A 26,280-nucleotide genomic window follows, 5' to 3' on the forward strand; every position below is an offset into this window, starting at 1 on the left:
TGTATTATTTTTAAATATACAGTTAATATGTTTGGAGTTATTTAAGATGTATATTGAGAAAAATTTATTTTCACTATTGCTGTAGACGAGCATCTACATAAGACTGTTAAATTGATTGTTGTTTTATATCAAACAACTTTTATAATACTTATTTTTATTGTTATAATATTTTATAAATTTTAAGGACTATGACGAAAAAGATATTGTAGGTATTGAAGGGGGGGTCTCTGGAAGGAGTGGTGGTACAAAAGGGAAACAAGAATGTGATTCAATTCTATTTAATTAAAATATGTTTTTAAATGTTAACAAATTCAGATAAATTGAAATCATGTAACTTTTCTCATCCTAATGCAATAAAAGTTTAAAAAAAAAAACAACAAAACACCCTCATACAGACACTAATGTCTGTGTACACACGCGTGTGCGCGCACACACATACTTGCCACACAACTAACTAAAATTTTTTGCTTTTTAAAGAAGATTTATTTTTATGTGTTTATATGTATGCTAGGTGAGTACTGGTATCTGCCAAGGCAGAGAGGACTATGGATCCCCTGGAGCTGAAGTTATATAGGTGATTGTGAGCTACTCATATGGGTGCTGGGAACAGCTCTAAACAGCTGAGTCATCTCTCTAGCCCTAGGTACTACATTGTTTGGTGGAGGAAATTCGAAGGCAACATAACATTCTAACTGTGGCATGGTTCATTCATTCATTCTTTCTTGTCACCAAGAGGAGGATACATGTGTAGATACTACTTGCAGGATTCATTATTTTCCATTTTGGGTTCCAGGGATGGAACAATTATCAGGCTTGGTGGCAAATGTGTTTACTTATGCAGCCACCTGAGTGGACCTTACTTATTTTTTTAAAGGAGTATAAAACTACTGTTAACTGCTCACCAGTATACACAACATAGTTACTAATACAAAGCTGAATAATATTCTGGTACTACAAAACTATTTTCCTGGCTTTTGTTGAACCAATACAAACACACACAAAGGTAGAATCTATATGTAAAGAATGAGTTGAGGTAACAGGCCAGTAATTCACACTGTGGTATTCTGTTAATTCATTTATGGTAGCCAAATTCTAAGTTGCCAAGGCATCTCTATCATGTGATTACATTTCCACGAACTGTCTTTAGTATCCCACAAATCATTACCTTTCAGTGCACTGATTTGCACTTAGTGTAAAGGAATGGGCTCACTTAAGTCTTACTTAGGTTAATTAAAACCAGACTTGTCAAGTTTCTTTGTCTGAATCAGAGAGCTACTGACAGTGATAAAATTGTGTTTTTAGAAATTGTGCAAATAAATTATTATATATATGTCACTATTTATGAACTTATTATATATATAATGTATACATTTATGAATTTTAAATCTCCCAACTAAAGACTGCAGTTAACTACAAAATCATCTCTTTAATTAGAAAAGTATGGTTTTAGAAAAAAATTTGATTTAACCCTGCTCCAAGATGATCCTATAGAGAAGTTCTTCCAGTGTGAGCTGGCAAGGCACAGACAGGCCCCTATAGATGAAGCAGAAAGGAGTCAGACTGACTATGTGATGAGAAAGCAGATTTATTAGAATTGCCATGTGGTTCAGCAGGCAGACCAAATGCAAAGGTTATACGGCCACAGAGGCTTTATTAAGGTTCCTTAATGGAATATGTAGCAGAGTTGAATTCCCTAAAATAAGACATCCAGGAAGCAGGAGATGCTAGGACTACGAATGTCCACTGAAGAATAGCTACAAGTATGAATCAGAACCAGCTTAAGAGAGGCTACCTTTACTGCAGGTAGCAAAGCAGTGGATGGGCTACCCAAGTTCCCCAGAGCCTAGATGATGCTTCGGTAAGTGTACCAGACACGGAGCTGCAAGGCCTGTGCTTGTTCTGGGTTTCAGTCATGCTCTAGACTAGTTTCCTTCCTGTGTTTGTAGTCTTTCCTTTTAGAATACAGTATATTAGAAATATCTACCTTAGTTTTGATCTCATAAAAGGCTAACAGTTAAGGAATTTCTCCAAATGTATGAGAAATTCTGACCTTGGGCTTTTGTTCTTGTTGTTGGTTTATTTATATGATTTTATTTTTTTGGAGAAAAGATCTATTATGCAGCTCTGGGTGTCCTTAAACTCAGAGAATCCACACGCCTCTGCCACCCAAGTGCTGGTATTAGAGATGCCATCACATCTTGCACTCAATCTTGGTTTTGAGCCACATTATAACTGGTAACACTTCAGTGACTCTTACAGATAACTAGATCCATTTTGTATGGTTACCATAAGATAAGTCATGAATGTTAACAACCAAGGGTGGAATACTACAGCTTAAATGCCACAAGTTTGGGTGACAAGTTGGCAAGAGGTGGATCCATAGAATTTAAATTTAACTGTCTATTGAATGGATTGGGGATTATTTCAGATATAGGACTGTGTGAATGACCTAACTTGGATATGAGTACTGTCACCATGATCTCCCTGCCACGATGGACAGTACCTTAAGCTGTGAGTCACAATAAACTTTTCCTTCCTTCAGTGGCTTTTGGCCAGGTATTTTGTCCCAGTAAAAATGAAAATATAATACAGCAGCTGATGACTATTTAAGCCAACAAACACTATACTGTCAAGAACACTGTTAATGGTGCTCACTCTGGCAGTACAGAGAAGATGAGAACGGCCCCTGCCCAAGGATGACAAGTGAATTCATAAAGCTTTAAAAAAAATAAGGAAGAAGAGAAAGAAAAAGCCAAGAGGTAGTGCTGCATGCCTTTAGTCTGCACACTCAGGAGGCAGAGGCTGGTGGATCTCTGTGAGTTCAAGGCCAGCCTAGTCTACTAAACAAGTTCCAGACAGCCAGGGCTACACAGAGAAACTCTGTCTTCAAAAACAAAAAAACAACCAAAAAGCAAAACAAAACAACAACCTGTAGAGACAATCTCTTATAAGCAACCTGTCAATAAAAAAGCTGATGGCTAATGAACTTTGTAGGAAATAGGTGGGACACTGGCAGGAAGAGGGAGGATTCTGGGAAATAGTTAGAGAATAAAAGGAGACTCAAGAGAGGCACAAGAGAGATTCAAGCTAGATACTGAGGAAGAGAGTGAAGAAAGAAGCAGGCCAGGTTTGAAGGAGAGGTAACCATGTGGTAGACAGAATAGTCTGAATGGGCTAAGTAAGTTATGAGCTAGTCAGGGAGTGAACCAAAGCTTGTGGCCTAGGCATTTAATAATAAATAATCAGTCTCAGAGTTGCCACTCTGGGAGCCAGAGCTGGGAAACGAAAACTTAGAATTTATTTTATAACAACTCTCTCTCAAAACAACAAAAAGAACACTGTTAATGACCAAGAAGATAGTTTGAGATGGCCCATACAATTATAATTAATACTGCTACTGCTACCACTACCAAAAAAAAAAAGAGAGAGAGAAAGAAAGAAAGAAAGAAAGAAAGAATAGAAGAAAGAGAGAAAGAAAGAAAGAATAGAAGAAAGAGAGAAAGAAAGAAAGGAAGAAAGAGAAAGAAAAAGCCAGGTGTGGTGACACATGCCTTTAATCTCACTGCTGGCTGAGGTAAGACAACCTCTGTGAGTTTAAGGTCAGCCTGGCCCACAGAGTTCCATATCGGCCCAGGGGACAAAGTGAGTCCTTGCCTCAAAATGAACAACAAAACAATTATTTATTCATTCTTTATGTGCATGTATGTGTGCCTGCATGTGTTCATATGCACCAAGTGACTGCAGGTGTCTATGAAGGCAAGATTCCCTGGAAGTGTTGAGAAGCTTGCCGTAGGTGCTAGGAACTGACCTCAGGTCCTTGCAAGAGCAGTAAGTGAGTGCTCTTACCTGCTAAGTCATCTCTCTAGTCCCTCAACTAGCAAACTAATAGTTTTACTTTTTGGCCTTAAATGAGTTCTGAAATGTGAAACAACTGCTCCATTCTTCAAATACATTTTAACTGCTTCAACAGTTAAAATGAAATTTTTATAGTTCTAATTGTTTTGACAAACTGACAATATCAAAAGAAGTGCCTAATTATCTCCCCCTATTCACAGGAGTATAAATTCATACACAATACTGTTCTGAAGCAGTATATATGCACAATATGTCATTAAGTTAACATATGGAAACTCTTCCAGTAGCCTCCCTTATCTAGATATCTATTATGAATAAAAATTGATGAGGCTTGCCCATTTGTAGCCATTTTGCTCCATGCCTGCCAGCTATTTCATATTGTTGCTATAATATGCCTCTCAGTCACTGATGCAGAAAAATACCTTGACTCAGAGCAGGGTTGTGCTGACCACATACCCTGTTATGTTCTGGATGCATGAGGTCTGCTAATCTTAAGAAATTCAAGGTGGGACTGGAGAGATGGCTCAGAGGTTAAGAAAACTGTCAGCTCTTCCAAAGAACCCAGATTCAATTCCCAGCACTTACATGGCAACTCACAACTGTCTGTAACTTCAGTTCTAAGGGATCTAACAGCCTCATACCAATGCACATAAAATTAAATAAATTATTTAGAAAAAAAAAAAAAAGAAACTCTACAACTATAAGCTTCACTTAGGACCCATCAAATTAAAGGTTAATATGAACCGTTATATCTAGAATACCTTGAATTAAGGGCTGATAACCAGGCAGCTCTTCCAGCACAGCACCTGCATATGACCTCATTGTGGTTTTTATGGTTTTAGCCTTTATAAGCTGGCCCTGAGAAATACTTGGGATCTTAGCTTCAGAACGGGAACTGTGATAGATTATAGTCTTGGGGTATGCACTCAATTAACTATCCCTGTCTGACTAAGATCAGTGTTCATGCATTTGGCTTATGGGACAACTCCTGAACCCCAACAAAAATATTATGCAAGTGCTCAAGAACATAATGATATGTATAAAATTCAATAATGTTCATGATAACCATTTTTGTTGTGGTGTTTTTGTTTTGTTTTGTTTTTGAGACAGAGTTTCTCTGTATAATCCTGGCTGTCCTAGAATTTACTATGTAGATCAGGCTGTCCTGGAACTCAGAGATTCACCCACTTCTGCCTCCCAAATGCTAGGACTAAAGGTATGCGCCACCGCTACCCAGCTTAATAACCTTCTTTAAAATGCAGATGAGCAGGAGGCAAACTTAATGCTCATTATTTAGGTTACAGGTTATTTTATATTTAACATGGATAACTATATCTGCAAAAAGAGCAAGTAAAGGTAAACTGAAATAAAAGCATTGAAAAAAGGAAATCAACAATTATGTAGAGGCTGGAAATGTCATTTAGTAGCAGAGTGTGTGCTTAGCATACATAAGATTCTGGGTTCAATTTGTAATAATCCCCAGAAAAGTATAGTAAAATGCAGTTTTGTAAAAAGAAAAAGAAACAAACAACCCTGAGCATAGATACCTGTTAGATAATAAAACAATTTCCAAACAGTGGACAAAAAATCATTTACCTGTTGAATTTGACAGCTAGACCCAGGTCAGCAATACAGCAACTTCCATTTTTCTTAATAAGGATGTTTTTGCTCTTCAGGTCTCGATGAGCAATTGCAGGCTTTCCTTGGGTACCATAAATTTCTGTGTGGAGGTGGCACAGACCACAGGCAGCAGAATAAGCTAACTTGAGTAGGGCTCTCGTGTCTAGTGTGGCACATTTCAGGAAGTCATAGAGAGATCCATTTTCATGGTAATCAGTAATCAAATACAGCTGAGTCCAGGAACCAGTGCCTTTAATGTCTGCAGCTATAAAACCTGTTTAATTAATGAGTTTAAAAGGTTAGTTGTTTGCAGAGACACTAGGCAGTTACAGATGCACAATAGGATACTGGGAATGAACTATGTATACAAAGTACTATCCTAATTTGACTAGCAAAATGTTTTCAAAGTATCACCAAGAACTCATTTCCTATGATTTATACACATCACTACAGTTTTACAATAAATGTACAGTACTTTTAATTTGTGTGTGTATGTGTGTGTGTGTGTGTGTGTGTGTGTGTGAAGAAGATCAGAGGGCTGTTGAATCCCTTAGAGCTGGAGTTACAGGCAGTTGTGAGCTGTCTAATATAGGTGCTAGGAATCAAACTCAGGCCCTCTGCCAGGACAGTATATACTCTTAACCGCTGAGCCATCTTTCCAGTCCAAATTTTCAGTATTTTTAAAGACAGGGTTTTGCTATGTAGTCCAGGCTGTTTTCAAACTTTTGATCATCCTGATTCAGCCTTTTCAGTGCTGAGATTGATTACAGGTATGTGCTACCACATACAGCTAATTTATGATAATCCCAACATTAATCATAACAGTGATAATAATATGACTAAGAAAAAAATCATATATAATATCCTGCAAGTGCTATTTACCTACATGATTGTCTCTTGAAAAGGTTCTTTACCAGGGAGTAGTGGCACAAGCTTATAATCCCAGTATTCAGGAGAAAGAGCAGGAAGACTGCACAAGCTGAGGATGCCAGAGCTACTAAGACTATCTAATTACAAGGGAAAAAAAACCCACCCCTGAACCCCCAAAATAAAAGCCCTCAATTTCAAGTTGAAAATCGGATATTTTACATTGGAAAAAGGATCTTTGTAGATAAAATTACATTTCCACGAAGCCATGCATGATAAGATTGGGCACAAATCCCCTCATCAGTGTCCCTCTGTATGATGATGGGAATGTGGTCAGAGAGACCGTATGAAATACTGAGAGGAGGGCTGCTTGTAAGTCAAAGAACACTAATGACCCCTATAGCCAGGAAGAAACCCGCAGAAAGGGCATGGCCCTGCAAAAGCTTCATTTTAAAATTCTGGATCCTAAAACCGAGGGGATGATCTCCTTTTATGTATGCACAGGTACAGATACACAGGGGAGTGTGAGTAGATGTGGAGGTCAGGGTACAACCTAAGGTGTCAAATCTCTGGTGCTTCACACCTCTGGAGACCTGAGTGTCTCACTGGCCTGGAATCTTGTCAGGTAGGCTAGGCTACTAGTCAGAGCTCTAGTATTCTACCCATCATCACCTTCCATATCTCACCATCACACTTCACTCTATACATATATTCTAAACTTAACCAATTAGGCAACCTCCTTCAACAAATAAACCATCTCCCCATCTCAATTCATTCTCTCTCTTTGCCGTCTCTCCCTGTCTCCCTCCCTCCCTCTCAGACACTTTTTTTTTCTTTCTGTGTAGTGATGGCTATCCTGGAACTCACTCTGTAGACCAGGCTATCTCTGAACTCAGAGATCCACCTGTGTACCATCATGCACACCCATACTTCTGATTTTTTAAACTGTTCACTTTATGATAATTTTTTTATAGTAGCAACAGGAAATGAACATAAATGTCTGTACAAGGCAATGGGCAATGCACTTTACAAACTAAGAGATAATGAAATAGCAGCTGAAAAGAAAACTCAGAAAACCAGATCTGTTTACACTCTACTGATCAGATACCTACAGTATTTCACTCCTATATAATGAGGTGGTGAAAGGAACATAACTGGATATAAAAATACAATCAAGTCACACACTAGGTTTTTCTAATGACAAAAGGAAAAAGGTTGACGCAGTTAAAGCTACCCTAAGATGCTTTCTCTAGTTCACTGTGAATTCTACTAGATTTCTTTTCTTTTTTTTTTTAGATTTATTTATTACTATATGTGAGTACACTGTAGCTGTCTTCATACACTCCATAAGAGGGCGTCAGATCTCCTTATGGGTGGTTGTGAGCCACCATGTGGTTGTGGGATTTGAACTCAGGATCTTCGAAAGAGCAGTCAAGTGCTCTTAACCGCTGAGCCATCTCTCCAGCCTGATTTCTTTTAGTTACACAAACATTTGAATCCATATGCACATGGCAGGCTATCCTGTGTATCCTGAGAACCTTGCCAGAGTAAGGAACTTACCAAAGTGTAAGACACTCACCAAGTATATTTTCATGCCGCATTAACACCGTCTGGTAGATTTCTGTTTCTCTAAACCAGCTAGCTTCTTCAGTGGTAAAAAACACTTTGACGGCCACTTTTTCACCACGCCATTTACCCATCCATACTTCTCCATAACGGCCTTTACCAACCTGCCGAACCATCTGAATCTGTTTGGCAATAGTTCGCTGAACCTATACAGAGAACAAAGTACAGAAGTTTGAGCTCTTTATGAAAAGAATCAATTAAAGCCATCCCATTAAAAAGCCTGGCATAGACAAATAGCTCCAATATAAGTTGTAAAGCTTATATTGGAAGTAAAGCTCCAATGTCTATGGTATGTAAAAGCAGCAATGAACATGTATCTGAAATCACACACAGGTTAGTAGACCAGCCTCGGGAACTCTGCTTGCCCACACTCTTGGGCTTTGGTTACTTGATTTCTTTTGGGCTGCAGAGTAGCAAATGTGTAACAAGTAGTCCTCACAGACTCTATCATAACCTGCATTTCTTTCTGCTCTCATGAAGCACCATATCAACTGTCAACCCCATGAACTAGCTATGTAGCTTATCAACAGCCGAGCAAGTCTAGAAAACAAAATTCCTAACAGACTCATAATCATGAAAAATAACAAATGTTTTTGGCTTTAAGCCACTGAGTTAAGGATGATTTAGTACACAGCAAAATCTAAATGATAATTAAAACCCCTCAACTCAACCTCTAAGATCCTAGCTGATCTGACACAGCCCCAGTTTTCACTACTTACCTACACTCTCCTCATTCCAACATTTTTTTTTAAATTTAATTTTTTATACAGTATATTTTGATCATTCTTTTTCTTCCCCAATTCCTCCCAGGTCTCTTTTGGTTAGAGGTGAGATATGTGTCTACTTTCCCTTCTCTATGCAGAGGCTCTGTCAGAAGCTGTGCATATGGTCAGTTTCTGAATTCATGTTTATCAGTCCTATAGTGTCTGGAAGATGTGGTTTTCTTGGAGTCATCCACCACTTCTGGCTCTTACAATCCTTTGACTGTGAGGCTGATCTGGCTATGACATCTATCACCAGGTCAATGGCCAGGGTCAATTTGTCCCTCTTGAAGCTTCCCCGATAGAGGAGGGCTGGTCCTCAGGAGTATGGAAGCAGCTCTCCCCGATAGAGGAGGGCTGGTCCTCAGGAGTATGGAAGCAGCTCTTCCCCGATAGAGGAGGGCTGGTCCTCAGGAGTATGGAAGCAGCTCTCCCCGATAGAGGAGGGCTGGTCGTCAGGAGTATGGAAGCAGCTCTCCCCAGATAGAGGAGGGCTGGTCCTCAGGAGTATGGAAGCAGCTCTCCCTGATAGAGGAGGGCTGGTCCTCAGGAGTATGGAAGCAGCTCTCCCTGATAGAGGAGGGCTGGTCCTCAGGAGTATGGAAGCAGCTCTCTCCCTGCTGGGACCTCCAAGCTGGTCCTGAGGCTTTACTTCTCAAGTCTATGGCGCACTTGTTTATTTTTCTCATGGATCTTGCTGCAGGCCTATTTTCTGTAGAGTGTGTTTGTCTAGCTTTAACATCTTTACACATTCATTCTCCCCCCTCTCTTCCCTTGCCTGTACTTGTCAGAATTACAAATTCTGTTTTTTTATATACATCTTCACTTAAATTCTATTTCTGACTCAGAATACAGATAGTTATTGGGAATAATACCTCAGGTATATACTTCATCTTTCATTTTCAGAATATTAGTAATTTTAAATGAAAAAAAATGCTGCATCTGAGGCTGAAGCTATGCAAAGCTGAACTAGCTTACACCATGCATCACTGAGCATAGACTCTTTCTGTAATGTTTTAAAGTCAGGATTATTCAAATATAATTTATATATAGAATAAAATGTATCCCTTTTTAAGACTGGGCAGTATATTCTGTTAAATGCCTAATCATCTAAATACCCAAATCTCACTTAAGACTTAATATTTCTACTTCCTAAAACAATTCCTATTTTCATTATTAATTCCTTCCTGCTGACATTACTTATCTATTTCATCCCCACAGTTTTATCTTTCCTAGAGTCATATAAATAGATTCACCATGTATTTTTCTTTTCTTTATCTGGCTTTTTCCCCCTAAGTATAAAGTGCCTTTGAAACCATCTATATTGTTATTGATTTGTTTCTAAACACTAATGAATGTGTTATTATTTATCCATTTGTCAAACTGGTAGGTTATTTCTAATTTATTTATTTATTAGACTATATTTACTATGGACAGTCACTTTCAGGTCTTTTGGGTAAATACATTTTTCCATCTCTAGGGTAAATAGCAGAACTGTTTTATTGTATACAAAGCAAGCACTTGCACACACCTTTAATGTCAGCACTTGGGAGGTAGAGGCCAACAGATCTCTGAGTTTGAGGCTAATTTGGACTATAAAGCAAGTTCCAGACCAGGGCTACACAGAGGAACTATCTCAAAAAAATCAAAATAAATATAAAAAAGAAAGTATATGTTTAATTCATCAGTCAACTTTTGTCACTTTGCATTTGACAGCTGAGTATGAAGTCTCCAGTATTCTCTCAGTGCCTTGGTGTACTTGATCTCATGTTCTCGATGATGCAGACAAACTTGCTTGTCACTCTTACTCTTTCGTTCAAATCTTCTGTCCAGTTAAAAATATGGAGCTGCCTGTGTTATTATGGAGCTGTTAACTTTCTGTGTATAGTCTGTATATTTATCAGACCTATTTTACCAGCTCTGGATTCATCTTTTAGTTTTTGTTCTTTTTTGTTTTGAAACAGGGTGCCTCCATCTATAGCTCTGGCTACCTCTGAACTCACAAAGATCTGCCTGCTTTTGCCTCATGAGTGCTGTGAATGCTTTTTATGTAATAAGAAGTCACAATGACTTTTCTTAAAAATTCTTTTGGAAGTTTTTCTAGTTTAATGTTTACATTTAAGTCTACCCTCCATTTCAACTTAGTTTTGTATACTGAGTGAGGTACAGGAATGTATTTTTGTAGCAAGTGAATACCTGAGGTGTTTTTATCCCACATTATCTGTTTAATAGTCTATAACACTGAATTACTTCAGTACTTTAAAACAATGGCCTCATATAACCTTTTATAATACATTTTTTCAAAGTCAATTGAGCAGTAGGTAGTAGTGCACACCTTTAGTCCTGATGCTCCCCGGCAGATGCAGGCAGATCTCTAGGATTTCAAGGCCAGCCATGTCTACATAGAAAAACCCTGTCTCAAAACAAACAAACAAAAAACCCCACAACCTCCAAACAATAAAACCAATTGATTGGGTTAGAGAGACAGCTTAGTGGTTAAGAGCACTTGGCTGCTCTTCTGAAGAGTTCAGGTTCAATTCCCAGCACCTAAGGATAGCTCATAACAATCTGTACTTTTCATCCAGGGGATGGGACACCCTCTTCTGACCTTTGTGAGTACCAGGTACATAACTGGTACACAGATAGATACATATAGGCAAAATGCCCATACACATAAGCTCCTGCTTAAGCGTCCCTTTCCAGGCTCTGTTCTGTCCCACTATACATGCAATGCTAACCAGAGTAGCTTTAAAGTAAGTCCAGAAGCCATGCAGTTAAGTCTTGTGCCCTCTTTTTAAACAATTCTAGCTCATCTAGAGTATTATTATTATTATTATTTTTAAATAAATCTGTTCATCTATTTCTGTAAGTCTGATTTCTATTTGGATTGAAATGAAACAATGCTCCAATATGAGGCTACCTGATACTGTAATAGTACTGTCTTCAATTCATAAACAGACTAAACATCTCCATCTATTTAGGTCTCCATTAATTTCAGCAATTAATAATTTTCTTTTATTTTTTTAAAGATTTATTTTATATATGTTGAGTATACTGTCACTGTGTTCAGATACAACAGAAGAGGGCATCAGATCCCATTACAGATGGTTGTAAGCCACCATGTGATTGCTAGGAATTGAACTCATGATTTCTGGAAGAGCAATCTACATGCTCTTAGCCACTGAGCCATCTCTCCAGCCCAATTAATAATTTTCAATGTACAAATTTTATAATGTACATATTTGCTAAGATTATTTCTAAAATATCTCATGCTTTTTGGTACTATTTTAAATAATACTACTTCTTAACTTTAAGGTTCCAGACTGGCACTGTTAAATTGCCAGTGAATATAAATTCAGTAAAACTGGAATAATGATGTATTCTGCAAACTGATTAAGCACTGGTTGCAGCAGGTTTTTTGTTTTTGTTTTTAGATTTATTTGTTATTGTATGTAAGTGCACTGTAGCTATCTTCAGACACACCAGAAGAGGGCGTCAGATCTTATTACAGATGGTTGTTAGCCATAATGTGGTTGGTGACATTTGAACTCAGGACCTTTGGAAGAGCAGTCAGTGCTCTTAACCGCTGAGCCATCTCTCTAGCCCCTGCAATAGGTTTATGTATAGCAAATCTAGCATTCTTTTTTACATAATCATACTATATGCATTCAAAGACAGCTCTATTCTTACTTTGCCAATTCTATCACATATTACTTTTAGACGATTCTTCTGTCATTAAGCATTTACTTTCAAGTAGTGCTATTAAACAGTTGAAAACCTACCTGGAAATGTAGTGTTGTGATTAGGAGAGTTGCCTCAGAGTGCTGTTCTCAGGAGCTCATCATCTTCCTTTCACCTACCAACCCACCCACCCACCTATCCACTAGAATTACTCTGTAACCCTTTTTAGACCTAAAAGGTGTTCTTTCCTTAGCCAATCAGTTTAACCTTAAAGACAGAAGGAATCTTACACTTGTTTTTTCGTTTAGTTGGTTACAAAATACTTAGAACACCCAGCTGGCCATGGTGGCTCATGACTGTAACCCCAGCATTTAAGAAGCCAAAGCAGAAACAGCAGAATCTCAAGTTCAAGGGCAACCTGAATTCTGCAAGACCTTGTCTCAAAAATCCAAGTGCCAAGGATGTCGTTTATTGGCAGAATGCCTGCTTGGCATTTTTGAGGTTCTTGGCTCAAACTTCAGCAATGAAGTGAAAGGGAGAAAAAAAGCTTATAGCAAATATGTAGCTAACCTGTGTTTACACAGGAGTTCATATCCTAACATTTTATGTAACTGTTAGACTTTTTACTTATGGCTTTATCTTGGTTCACATTTCTTTTTTTTTTTTTTTTTTTTTTTTTTTTTTTTTTTTTTTTTTTTTTTTGGTTTTTTGAGACAGGGTTTCTCTGTGTAGCCCTGGCTGTCCTGGAACTCACTCTGTAGACCAGGCTGGCCTCGAACTCAGAAATCTGCCTGCCTCTGCCTCCCAAGTGCTGGGATTAAAGGCGTGTGCCACCACCACCCGGCTCACATTTCTTATTTTTAACTAACTTCATCTTGTACTACTAAATGAGAAGAAAATCTATTATTTTGTAATCTGTAATAACTAAGATTCCCACTTAGCAACAACGTCACATCCTTATCCACACAGGGTTTATATTTGTAAGATGCTTTGAGCTTACCAATAAAGGCAATCCAGATCCACTACCAGAGCTTTGTGACTGGTCAATCAGGTCTTTCAATGATTCTCCTACTGGAATAAATGCTTCATCCTGTTCCAAATCACGGTTGTAACGACCCCTGCTTGAGATACTCTTACAGTAATGTCTTTAAAAAAGCAGAAAACAATCTACTTTAAAATTGGAGCACTGTGATAACCTGAAGAATTGTAGCCAATCAATCTTCACCACAGGAAAGAAACTCTATTGTAGTCCAACAGAAATAGAATTTATGAGATAGAATGCTATGTGTCATGCTAACAAAAAGAGATGGCCACGGTCTATTAACAAGTGAATATGTATGTATGTCTATATGTATATATTTATACACACACATAAATAGCAGAGTTTGTGTGGTGGCATACATCTGTAACCCCACACTTGGGAGGCAGGAGGAATGGGAGTTTAGGGCAGCTCAGGCTACAGAGCCAGGCCTGGATATGAAGTGATGTCTTGTCTCAAAAAAACAAAAAACAACAAAAAACAAACCCCACCAACACTAATACACTCTCCTGCCTCCAGAGGCAAGTGGTGGTGGCACTAGGAAGTTAGGTAAGAAGATATTGAATTCAAGGCCAGTGTAGGCTACATGGTTAAGATTCTATCCCCCAAACCAAAGCTAAACAAAACCCACAATGTAATAGGGCATTACAGCTGTAAAAAGTATTCAAATTGTAACTTTTAACAATGTCTTATAAAATTCTGAAAGGATACTCAGCAAAGAAAATTACTTATCTCATATCTATTAACACACATACTCTTTAAAAACTATATATTCCCTAATCCCAGTACTGGATATGGCCAGCTGAGCTCAATGAGTTCAAGGACAGCCAGGTCTACATAGAAACCTTTAGGACAGCCAAGGCTATAATCTGCCATTTTCCAACTGCATTTAATTTTGTCTCTGGTGCTAGAGAGACAGTTCAGAGACTAAGAGCATGGGCTTCAAATTCCAACAGCTAACAACCCTCCTAGCCTTCAAAACACTTACACACATGTGGTACAGACATACATGCAAGCAGAACATCCATACACATAAATCATCAAGATGGGATGCAGAGGTAGAAGAATCCCAGGAATCTCACTGGTCAGCTAGCTTGATATATGCATCAGTAAGAGACAATGTCTCAAATAAAGCGGAAGGCAAGAACCAAGACCTAAAGTAAAGTTGTCCTACAACTTCTATATGCATACTGTGGCACATGCATACATGCTCAGACAAATTCTTTTGCATAGCTTCTATTGTCATGTTTCCATGCTCACTCATCTCTTAAGTGGGATCTGATTTACCATTTTTCTTATCCAATGCACACTTTTATTTGATGTATTTTAATTTCATTTCCTCAAGTTTTATTTGGATCTTTGTTAAAAAGTCCCGCCATGTTTCTGCTTAAATTATTGTTAACACTGTCTGGTAGTAGTGGCATAGACTTTAATACCAGTACTCAGGAGGCAGAAGAAGGTTGATCTCTGAGTTCCATGGTAGCTTGGTCTACAGAGTGAGTTCTAAGACAGACAGAGGTACACAGTACCCCCTGCCCCATTACTGATAACATAGAATAGTCAAAATGATTATGTTAATGATATTGTCTGACAATTTAAAACTTTATTCAGTCTGAACTGGTAGTTTTTATTGTTTAATTTTCCTTGTTATAGGTCTTACTTTCCTACTTTGCAATTTGGTTCATTGATTGGCTGGCATACCTGTTAGATGGAGAATATTTTATATTCTAACTAATATTGTTTTTCTTTGTTTTATGTAGCCCAAGCTGGTGCTGATGCTTTTTGTTATATAGTTGAGGATGACCCTAAACTCCTAATCCTCTGGTTTCTATCACTTGAATGTGAGAATAACAGATGCATTCTTACAAACATCGTGTTATTTTTCACAGAACAAAACTGAAAAATAGCATGAACCTTCAGTTGTTTTTTTTTTAAAGACAGGCGTTTACTATGTGGACAGGCTGGCCTCTAACTTGGAGATCCACCTACTTCTGCCTCCCGAGTGCCAGAAATAAAGGGTGTGCACCACCATGTCCAGTTGGGTCTTGTTTTTCAGGTGGGACCTCAGCCAAATTTAGTCTGGCACTAATTACTCTCTGTCACTGAGGCAAGCCCTGAGTACTTTAACCAAGACCTATGATTTCACACTCTCAAAGATGGTGGTTAACAGGCACCATTCCTAGCTGTCTGTGAGCACCAAGATTATTTCCTCCAATCATATGAGATGATTCTCCAGCCTTGGGAGACTTTTGTATGAATATGGGGTCATCTGCAGAACTCAGATCTTCTCCTGTAAGGCCCTCTATTCTCTCTATTCTCTAGTACCCTGTTCCATGAATACAGTGATGACATCTCCCAGACTCTCACCCACAGGTTCATCTGAGAATCTCATGGACCACATCTAGGCTCCCTCCCTGTGTCATCAAGCCAAACTCTCTTCAGTCAGGGCCACAACAATCTTAATACATACCTCCATTGTGTCCTCTTTCAAGGGATCAGTGTTTACTATGAGAGCCTTGCAGAGCTAACTGTCATAGGCTTAATCTGCCTAGGCCATTTCATTTCATTCTTATCAGTATCTTTAGGTCTTTCTTTCTTTTTTTTTAGATTTATTTATTTATATGTAAGTACACTGTAGCTGTCTTCAGACACTCCAGCAGAGGGCGTCAGATCTCATTATGGATGGTTATGAGCCACCATGTGTTTGCTGGGATTTGAACTCAGGACCTTTGAAAGAACAGTTGGTGCTCTTAATTACTGAGTCATCTCTCCAGCCCTTATCTTTAGGTCTTTTCTCCCATCCTGCACAGGTTTCCCTAGGGATCCTATCTGATTTATAAGATTCAGGCTTGGCTAGTGTACTGGCTGGTTTTGTGTGTCAACTTGACACAGGCTGGAGTTATCACAGAGAAGGGATCTTGAGTTGGGGAAGTGCCTCCATGAGATCCACCTGCGGGGCATTTTCTCAATTAGTGATCAAGGGGGTAGGACCCCTTGTGGGTGGTGCCATCCCTGGGCTGGAAGTCTTGGGTTCTACAAGAGAGCAGGCTGAGCAAGCCAGGAAAAGCAAGCCAGTAAGGAACATCCCTCCATGGCCTCTGCATCAGCTCCTCCTTTCTGACCTGCTTGAGTTCCAGTCCTGACTTCCTTTGTGATGAATAGCAATGTGGAAGTAAGCTAAATAAACCCTTTCCTCCCCAACTTGCTTCTTGGTCATGTTGTGCAGGAATAGAAACCCTGACTAAGACAGCTAGTAAGCCAAGGCTATTAAATCAGTAATTAAGTGTTCACTATATCTCATTTTCATTATCATGTCTCACCCCATAACTGATAAATTGATTTTTGTTTGTTTTCAGAATAAATTTTTGTTTATTGTGAAACAGGATCTCACTCTGTAACTCAGGCTGACTTGCTCAATCTGCTATTTTTATCTAAAGAAAAAAAATCTTTGAGCTGGATGGTGGTTTGGCACACGCCTTTAGTCCCAGGACTCAGGAGGCAGAGGCAGGTAGATCTCAGTTCTAGGCCAGCTACACAGAGAAACCATATCTTGAAAAACCAATAAAGAAAAAAAAAATCTTCTATAAAACATGTGAGGAACTGGGGTGATGACTGTCAGTAAAGCACTTGCCATACAAGCCTAAGGACCTAAATCTGAACACCAGCACCCATGAAAAACTAGAGTATACCTGAAATCCCAGCACTGAGGAAGAAGTTAGCAGATATGGCCTGCTCTTAACTTTAATTCTAGTTCTTGGGCAGTAAAGGTGGTGTGCATCACCACAAGTTCCAGGCCAACCTGGTCTACATAAGTGAGTGCAAAGCTATTCAGGGTTAGTTACATCTTGAGATCTTATCTCAAAAAAATACCTTCAGAAAGCCACGCATATTTCTTTTAAAACCTGTATTCATTTTTGTCTAGTTGCTGAATTACACGTTTGTAGATGCTCTTCTTATGTGTGTAAGCAGTCGCTTGCAGCATTAGCTGCCAGGAGTTTTCATTTGCTCTATCTTCTAACCACTTGTGGGTTTTTGTTTTTTGTTTTTTTTTTTCCCACACCTTTCTGAAGTTTTTATGCAGCTGATACTATTCATATTTTATTTACTTCCTTGCTTGCGCCAAGTTGAAGCAGACAGAAAGGTTCTCCAAACTGTGCATATGAATATATCTGGTTCAAATTTATACCAGTGTGGGAAATTGTCCCAAATTTATTTTTTCTATATAGCAACTCAGTATCAAATCTACTTACTGTATTTATTTTTTCCTCCAGGTTCTTAAATTTGACAGCTTTATCATATTGTAAAATTCTTTACATATAGATTTATTTATGAGATTACCAACCTGTTTCATAGATAATCCCATTTCACTGAAAAATCCCAAATTATTAAACTAGAAAAGTGGTTATCTAGGAATCTGCTTTAGAAGTTCAGATATAATAAAGCTCACTACTATACAAATAAGAAAGTCGTGACTGTTCTCAATATGAAAGAATGAATTAGTATTAAAAGAATATTAATTGGTAATTAAGTTCATTTTTCTTCCTAGGGAGGCTGTAACACAATTGAAAAGCTATAGCCAGAGAATATAAATTAGTGATTTCTGAATTTCTGAATTGCATTCAGTAGTCACTGGTTCTTACCTATTTAAAAAAAAAAGACAAGATTAATATAGAATAATTACAATATATTTGTATAAAAATAAATATCTTACTTATAACAAAAGCAGCTGGAGAAGATGATCATAGCGACTATACAGACAGCCATGGAAATGAGCACAACCAGCCATCGGATGCTGCCATCAAAGAATGGACCTAAGGACAAAAGTCAACAATGAGGTATAGTATCTTTCTGCTGCATCAGACAAAGAGGGTGAGAAAATAACTCACAGGAGCATGGTTATTGTACAAGAACTTACAGAGAATCATGCCTGGACTTCTCTGGGCTGACCTACCTATAATGACAGGGGGCAGTGTAGGCTGCAAATATTGGTTGCACAAATTGGTCCGACAACATTCTATTGTCCTGCGTAGCTGGGCTTTTGGTGAATCCTTTAAGAAAAATAATGGTAAAATTAAAAGTCTTGACATATTAAATTGAGTATGAGTATCTTTAGTATTGGTAAATATAGTTTATAGCTCAGAAATAAGGTTCTCCAAACATGTCAAAAAATATTAGTGGGGTACAGTGGCATACACCTTTAATCCCAGCACTTGGGAGGCAGAGGCAGGCGAATTTCTGTGAGTCTGAGGCCAGCCTGGGTCTACAGAGTGAGTTCCAGGACAGCCAGTGATACACAGAGAAACCGTGTTTCAAAAAACAAAAATAACAAAAAAAATTTACTGAAATTTAAATTTTTTTTTCTGAAAATAAGATTGTAAAATAATTTTCCTTAAGATCATATATGTAGATAAAGACACTAATTATAAATTATAAAGGAATGAAGAATTTTAGTGATTTTTTTACTTCAAACATTAGTATATTTAAAGTACAACTCAGCTAGCTACTTTTAGCTTTAAAAGATAATTATCTGTTAAAAATCATAGTATTTTATTAGAATCATAAACTGGTATGAAAAATATAATTACAGCAGAAATAAGATTTGGGTGAGACTTAAGATCAGACTAGAAGTAGGGAGTGAGGGTTCTAGTCAAGTGGGTTGAGGAATACTGGTTAAGAGAGGTGACTACAGATCACCAACCAGATACAAGGTATGCCCGAAAAGATCAGAAAACAGGTGCAAAGACTTCAGTCATGGAAGCAGACATCAGGAATTGCATGTTGACATTTCATTTCAGTGTTGCCCGGTTGAAATGTCATTCTGAACTAAAATATGAATAGAAAGAACCTGTACATCATTATGAAGGTAGCAAGAATGTAAGCAGAAATTGACCACATTATTTTTAAATATCAGATATCCAGAATGGAAATAATCAGGTGTTACTTAAAAAGGGTGACTGAGAGTCTATGGCTCGAATCCCACCTGGGAAGATGGTAACATTTAGAAATGTCCAAATGCGTAAATTCTACATTTAACTGAATTTATTTTTAAAATAATTCCTTTGAAATTATCATAAAGACAGAAATAGGATAGGGTTTTGTTGCAAACTCTGAAATAATCCACCTAGAGAAAATCAGCATAAAAGAAAGGATGATTGCATAACTTACAATGAATAAATGAAATGCCAAGCAGCCATTCCCAGGAAGGCTGAATGAAGATCATCTTGAGTAGAGTAATGTGAAAGGAAAACAAAGATGGACATCTTTGGCAATCTTGGGTGAAAGATCTCTAAACCATGGATTACTGCCCACTTAATGGCAGATATGAAAGATGAAGACCCAATTCTCCATTTCTCTCATCTGTCTTCTCTAAGAACAACAGCAGACTCTGCATCAGACAATGGTCACTAATGCTCCACAACCGTGCAGACAGTCATGTGAGTCCATACCTTCTAACAGGAGTGAGTAAAGAAGATGAAGACACTTGTAAGTATAATGCCTAAAAGACAGGTATAACTTAAAAGATCCTTGAACAGTGCGTGTGGGAAACTAGCCAGCCACACATCATATGACTTCATTTAAGGGAAAGAAAAAATTTCCCAACAGATAGAAGGAAATTTAATAATTTAAAAAGAAAAAAAGAAAAAGAATCAGCATAAATCTTACCTAGTTTTGCCAGTTATTCATTTTGTGACCCTAAGTACCTAATTCCTCTTTAGTTTCCTCTGGAAATCACTGGATAAAATGTTTTGCCTTACAGAGTAACCACGAGGCAACAAGATGGAATGTACCAAATACTTAGCAAACTAAATGCAAATAGAAAATATTCAATACATTTGATTTCTTCTTTCTCTGGTGAATATGGCATGAATTCCAGGGTCTTAAGCCAAAAACAAACAAACAAACAAAAAGCCAAAAACAAACACAAAACAAAAAAAAAAACCTTAGGCAGCCCTTCAAGACCTGATGAGCCTTTACCACAAACAAGCTACAGCAGACTCACCTCATATCTTTCTTACACACATTAACATTACATTAGATTGAAAAAATAGAAAGCAGTATCTAGTTTGTGGAATGGGGTGACAGCTTTCTCTTTCCTACACTCTTGCCCATTCTCCACCCAAGTCATTTTACCTGTCTGTCTGTAGTCTAAGGCAGTCTAAGAAAAATCCTATGGGAGCGAGAGGGAGGGGAACCTGAAGATACATGCCTCAGCAGTTAAGAGCACTGGATATTCTTTCAGGACGCAGGTTTGATTCCAAGCACCTACATGGCAGTTCCTAACCATCTGTAACTTCAGTTCCAAGGGATCTGACACACTCTTTTGGCTTCCTTGGGTACCAAGGCATGTTCATAGTGCACATACATACATGCAGGAAAAACACCTATACACCCAACTAATTATTTAATTTATTAATTAATTAACTATCCCAGAGAACAATTTATTTGGCAGCTATGAAATGGAAGAGTCTGGCTTAAGGAAACACTATGTGCTTGGGTCAAAGACAGTGCTCAGAATGCACTGATGCCGGATGACAATGAATGGAGTGAGTATCCAGACTCCTCTCACAGGTAGTGCAAACAAGGGAGACAGGACAGTGCTCTAGCAGTGAGGTAGCAAGAACACGAAGCGCACAGGAATCATTTACCTATACCTCTACCTAGCACTGAGAAGAGATCAAGAGTGAGATTAAGAGACTACCTCCGAGGATCAGTAGTAGTTGTAATAGTATTGAATAGTCTTGTGTCAACGTGGCTCAAACTAAAATCATCTGAGAGGAGAGAACCTCAAGAAAGTACCTCCCTAAAATCTGTGCTGTGGCCAGCCTGTCGGGTGTTTTCTTAATTAGTGATTGATGGGTCCAGCCAATTGTGGGTGGTACCATCCCTGGGCTGGTGGTCCTGGGTTCTCTACCATAGCAGGCTGAGCAAGCAAGCCATGGGAAACAAGACAGTAAGCAGTAAGCAGCACCTTTCCATGGCCTCTGCATCAGCTTACAGCCATACCTGGCAACCTGAGTCAGAACCTCAGTATCCACAGGGCAGAAGAGCAGACTCCACATGTGTCCTCTGACTTCCACACATGACTTGCTGCACATACTCTAATGCATAAATGCAAACCCCAAACAATCAACCCTACAGTCACCTAACATGCCAAAATATTTGATATCCCCACGTCCTTTTGCTGGTGTTTTCATTTCTAAGCACAGAGCTGAGTAGAATTTTCAGATATTGACATCCTAGGCCCATCATCTCTTAACTAGAAGGGTGATTATGGAAGGGGAAAAAAGGGACTTGAGAAGCTCTGTTCAGAGCGTACTTAACAAAAGAAATTCAAGTGTAGGATCTTAAAACCACATGCTCAAGATTCTACTGTGCAACAGTGTGTGGACACCTAGGGATATGGTTGACATCGCTGGATACTGCTTAAGATGAGGTAAACTTTAACATTTACTAAGACCCTACTATGTTATTTCATTTGCTATATAAAATTCCTAAGAAAATAAGCTCCTTGCCCAAAGTTTCATAGCTCTTATGAGGAAGCATATGAACTTGGACAGAGTATTAAGCTTGAAAACTAACTTATACTAAGTTTGGGACCAATTCAGTTTAGAAGTCTGTAGGATTCCTGTTAATCTTGTCATAACTCAGAGCCTGTAACCACTGCTCTTCCTTTAGGTTTTAAAAGTGGTTTACAAAGGCATACACAGTTGATAACTTGTTAATGGCATAAAACTGGAAGAAGCAAATCCTTTCAAATCTTAACAAATTTTAACGTACTACAATTTGACAAATACATGACAAATTACGATCATTCCTATCTACTTATTACAAAAGACCAACATCACTAGTGAAGAGTGGGGGTGGGGGTGGGATGGCTGTCATGGAAGCAAACTGAGTCAAAGACATGAGGATTTAGCTGGCAAAAGTTCAATGCCTCAAGAATACAGCACAACTGCTAAAATACATGTGGCTGCATTCAGAATAAGAGAAAGATTTTCTCTGCTTACAGCACATGTGATTGTGCACTACACTGGAACCCTGGAGTGTAATAATTGAATGGCTATGTAAGAGGCATCTGAAAATACTGAGATTTCCCTAAGATGAGAAGATGTGTGGGGAGTAGGATGGAACAACTTCACTTGTAAACTAAAAATCATTTTGAGGAGAGCTTAGGTCTGTTTGTACCAGAGAGACGGAGTAGATTCTTAGTCAGTTGCCCAGTGACTTAAAGTACAAATCTAACTCTCAAATTTTCTATCAAGCCTGCCAGTTCTCAATAGGGCTAATTTTCTCACATAGATGACATTTAAAGTATAAACAGTTCTATTCAGAGCTGCTTTTCAAAAACACCGACAGCATCTTTTAAGAAATTGACACAATTTAGAAAAAACTGAAGGAATCCTCCCTGCTACTGCTCTTTTCAAGTAGCTGTACAGAAACCTTGGATCAGTTCTCCTTGATTGCTGTGATCCAACACCATGACCATGACCAAAAGCAACTTACAGAACATTGAGTTCCTTTGGGTTTGTGGATCTAGAGTTAAAGGAGTCCATGACAGTAGAGCAGAGGCATAGTAGCAGCAGAACAGAATCTAAGGACTCACACCTCAAATCACAAGCAGAAAGCAAATTAGCAGTAGGTAAAGTTTTATCCTCTTACAACCTGCCTCCAGTGACACACTTCCTCCAACAAGGTCATATGCCCTATACCTTCCCAAACAGTACAGACAACCAGAGATCAAGTATTCAAATGCCGGAGACTATGGGGGACATCTTATGCAAATTACCACGTACTGAAATAAGGATTTAATAGTGTTGTCATGGGGAAACAAATGTTACTATCACTATCTTAAAGCCTTTTCAATAAATTTTACACTCTACACATAAATATGACATTCATTTTTTTGTATTAAGCACAATCTAGGATGATTCAAAACTGAAAGTAAAGCAATCTAGAACTTCAATTAGTAAAATCCTATTACTTGACGAGAAAGGCTTTCTTTAGAAAATTTTGTGACCACAGCAGTGTGAAAGAAAGTCTACTGCTAAAGAACGCAGTTCTGTTCACAGAGTTCTACCTTTCTTTATTTCTTGAGTTATTGCTGGGATAATCTCTTGTGTTCTGTGTAAAGGCTGTCTCTATTATTCAAATGTTGATTTCTGTACAGGCCCAATATTGTTTTTAGGAAGCATCACTTGTCTCAGTGTTTTGTAACATTCTTCTCCAGCACCTCTGACTGGTTTAATAAGGAGTTGAACAGCAAAGGAGGAGAGGATAGGCAGGACTTCCAGGCAGAAATAGGAACTCTGGGAAAGATTTAGGCATGGGATTTGTCAGCCAGAAATGGAAGAAGAAATAGGTGCTAAGACTGAGAAGAGGTAACAAGCCATGTGGTAGAACAGAGATTAGTATGAACAGGTTAATTTAAGTTATATGAGCCAGCTAAGGCCAAGGTTTCATAATAAAAGGTCTCCATGTCATTACTCAGGCAGATGGCAGGTTGGGATAATCTGGTGATAGGTTACAAATTAGATCTCACCTTGCATTGAAAATCAGAGCCTTCATACTTCATACACCCAGAAGTTAATGTGGTTTCTCCCTGATCATCTTCTTCTATAATGGCAAAGCAATGGCCATTAGTTCTATAAGAGAGAAAAACAACAATACAATTTCATATTAGAAAGAGAGGAGCATGGTGGTACCACATGCACTCAGGAGGCTAGAGCAGAATCTTGAGTTCCAGGTCACCCTGAGCCACACGAAGACTGTCTGGTAAAGAAAGCCAGAGAGACAACTCAGTGGTTAAAGGCACTGGTCACCGAGCCTGAAGACTGGAATTTGATCTCTAAATCCCAGATGGTGAAAGGAAAGAACTGATTCTGACAAGGTGATGTGTATATATGTGCACAACACACATACATACCAAATAAATAAATGTACATTTTTAAAATAGATGTACAAAAGAACTGAAGATATGAATTGAATAGTCTTCAATACCTTGTTTTTTACATTTAAATTGCATTTTCATGTGATTTATTAGCAAAACCAATTTAGATTTAAGCTAAATCAAAGTAGTGTGCTTAAACTCTTGAGAATTCTGTCAAGTAGAAAGGGAGTTCTACTACTAAATGCTTCCCATGTGTACAGTTATGCTAACTACTCTGCTAGTCACACTCATGATCACACACTAATATACATGATAAGACATGGAAACAAGCTTTTCTGAAAAACATTTCAGCAGACCTTAATGACACCACAAAGTATATTTGGGAAGAACAGATGACTTAGATTCTGAAAATACTTCATAATAAATGTAACTGGAAAGCAGAGAGAAGGTCTGAATAGTTCATTTTTAAAATTTTTACATAAATATATTTGTTTTACAAAGTTTTACCACTTTAATATCAGTGCCCTTGAGTTTTTCCCTTAGCAAATATAGGAAGGATAAATTATACAATTTCATACACTAAGTTTTATAAATTATATCTAGTTTATTCAAAGCACAGAAAGCTACAAAATTTGGCCTTCCTTATTAATTCTACAACAAGGAGACAATTAATTGACTGATATGATGACGAGACTGAATTGCACACAGTTGTTTTTGTTTGTTTGTTTTTTGTCCAGAAGTGTAGTGAGAATTTTGGATTTCTAAAAAACCTAGTTATGTGAATATATTTTTGTTTTAATACCAGGTGTGGGATGTGGGGCTGCTTCAGACTGTCCATAGCAGCTAACTATAATTTGTCTCATGCTCTAGCAGGGATGTAATTCTGCCAGCTGAAGATAGATTATGTTTGGAATTCTGGGCACTCTTGAGAGGGTATAAAAATGTCAGAGTCCTAGGAGGCTGAGGCGGCAGCTGCTCCCACTGCTGCTGCTTTTGCTGTTTTGCTGGATTGCTGGTTGGAGATATCCTGACAACAAAGACTGAATATGCCCCAAAGAACTTGATGCCCCTAATCAGTAGAAGTAGTCTAATGAGATCTATGGTCCCCGTTCCCCTCCAACCCTCTTTCTCTCCTACCTAGTGTTGGGGGTTTGGAAGGGATTGAGGTGGAGAAGGGTAGTAGATATTAAGAACCTAATAAGTAGCCAAAAAGTATGGTAACATGAACAATTCTTCAATGTGCTCCAAGATATAGACTATGGACATACAATGGCTGAGCATGTAAAACTGCTCACTGTCTTGAGTTCCACTCTTGGATCCCACATAGTAGAAGAAGACTTCTGCAAGTTATCCTTTGATCTCTTCATGTATACCTACACACATATCTTGCAGACATGCATAATACATACACGTTTAAAAGATATAAACTCAAGTTACATGACCATCTGTAAGTGGATTGGTTAACATACACTTAAGTCATACAAAGCAGATGTGGACTAGAAATCCAGAGTGATAACAAAACCAGTACATTCTTGTGTATCTATACTCTGCTATAACTGGTGAAGGCAGCATTGAGTAAATATTTTGTTTTTTGTTTCGGTAAACTACAAAAGAGAAAACATTTTCTACAAGGAGTACCATTAGGTTTATGACTTTAAAAGTCAGTAAAGAAACAAAAAGTAAGCCAGGCATAGTGGTGCACACCTTTAATCCTAGCACTCTAATCTTTGTGAGTTCAAGGCCAGCCTGGTCTATATAGTGAATGCCAGGTCTATGTAGAAAAGCCCGTCTCAAAAATCAAGATAAACAAACAAACACAAAAAGCTGTATCATGATATAACTAATAATTATCAAATGTTTAATGATAGACAACAATATTATTATTATTATTATTATTATTATTATTATTATTATTATTATTATTATTTGGTTTTTCGAGACAG

General features: G+C 38.1%; 1 protein-coding gene across 3 annotated transcripts in view; it reads right to left on the bottom strand.

Annotated features, from left to right (window-relative positions):
- The window catches only part of Bmpr1a (bone morphogenetic protein receptor type 1A), a 112,721-nt gene that overhangs the window by 9,713 nt on the left and 76,728 nt on the right, over nucleotides 1-26,280 (bottom strand). For all 3 annotated transcript variants that reach the window (XM_031362661.1, XM_031362659.1, XM_031362660.1), the window contains exons 5-10: nucleotides 23,990-24,092; nucleotides 18,401-18,497; nucleotides 18,161-18,260; nucleotides 13,411-13,555; nucleotides 7,922-8,114; nucleotides 5,452-5,749 (exon numbers count right to left, since the gene is read on the bottom strand). In XM_031362661.1, coding sequence (XP_031218521.1) covers nucleotides 5,452-5,749; nucleotides 7,922-8,114; nucleotides 13,411-13,555; nucleotides 18,161-18,260; nucleotides 18,401-18,497; nucleotides 23,990-24,092 — 936 coding nt within the window. The remainder of the gene's footprint in view (nucleotides 1-5,451; nucleotides 5,750-7,921; nucleotides 8,115-13,410; nucleotides 13,556-18,160; nucleotides 18,261-18,400; nucleotides 18,498-23,989; nucleotides 24,093-26,280) is intronic.

Source organism: Mastomys coucha, unplaced genomic scaffold, assembly GCF_008632895.1.
Source record: "Mastomys coucha isolate ucsf_1 unplaced genomic scaffold, UCSF_Mcou_1 pScaffold9, whole genome shotgun sequence".
Taxonomy (NCBI): Eukaryota; Metazoa; Chordata; class Mammalia; order Rodentia; family Muridae; genus Mastomys; species Mastomys coucha.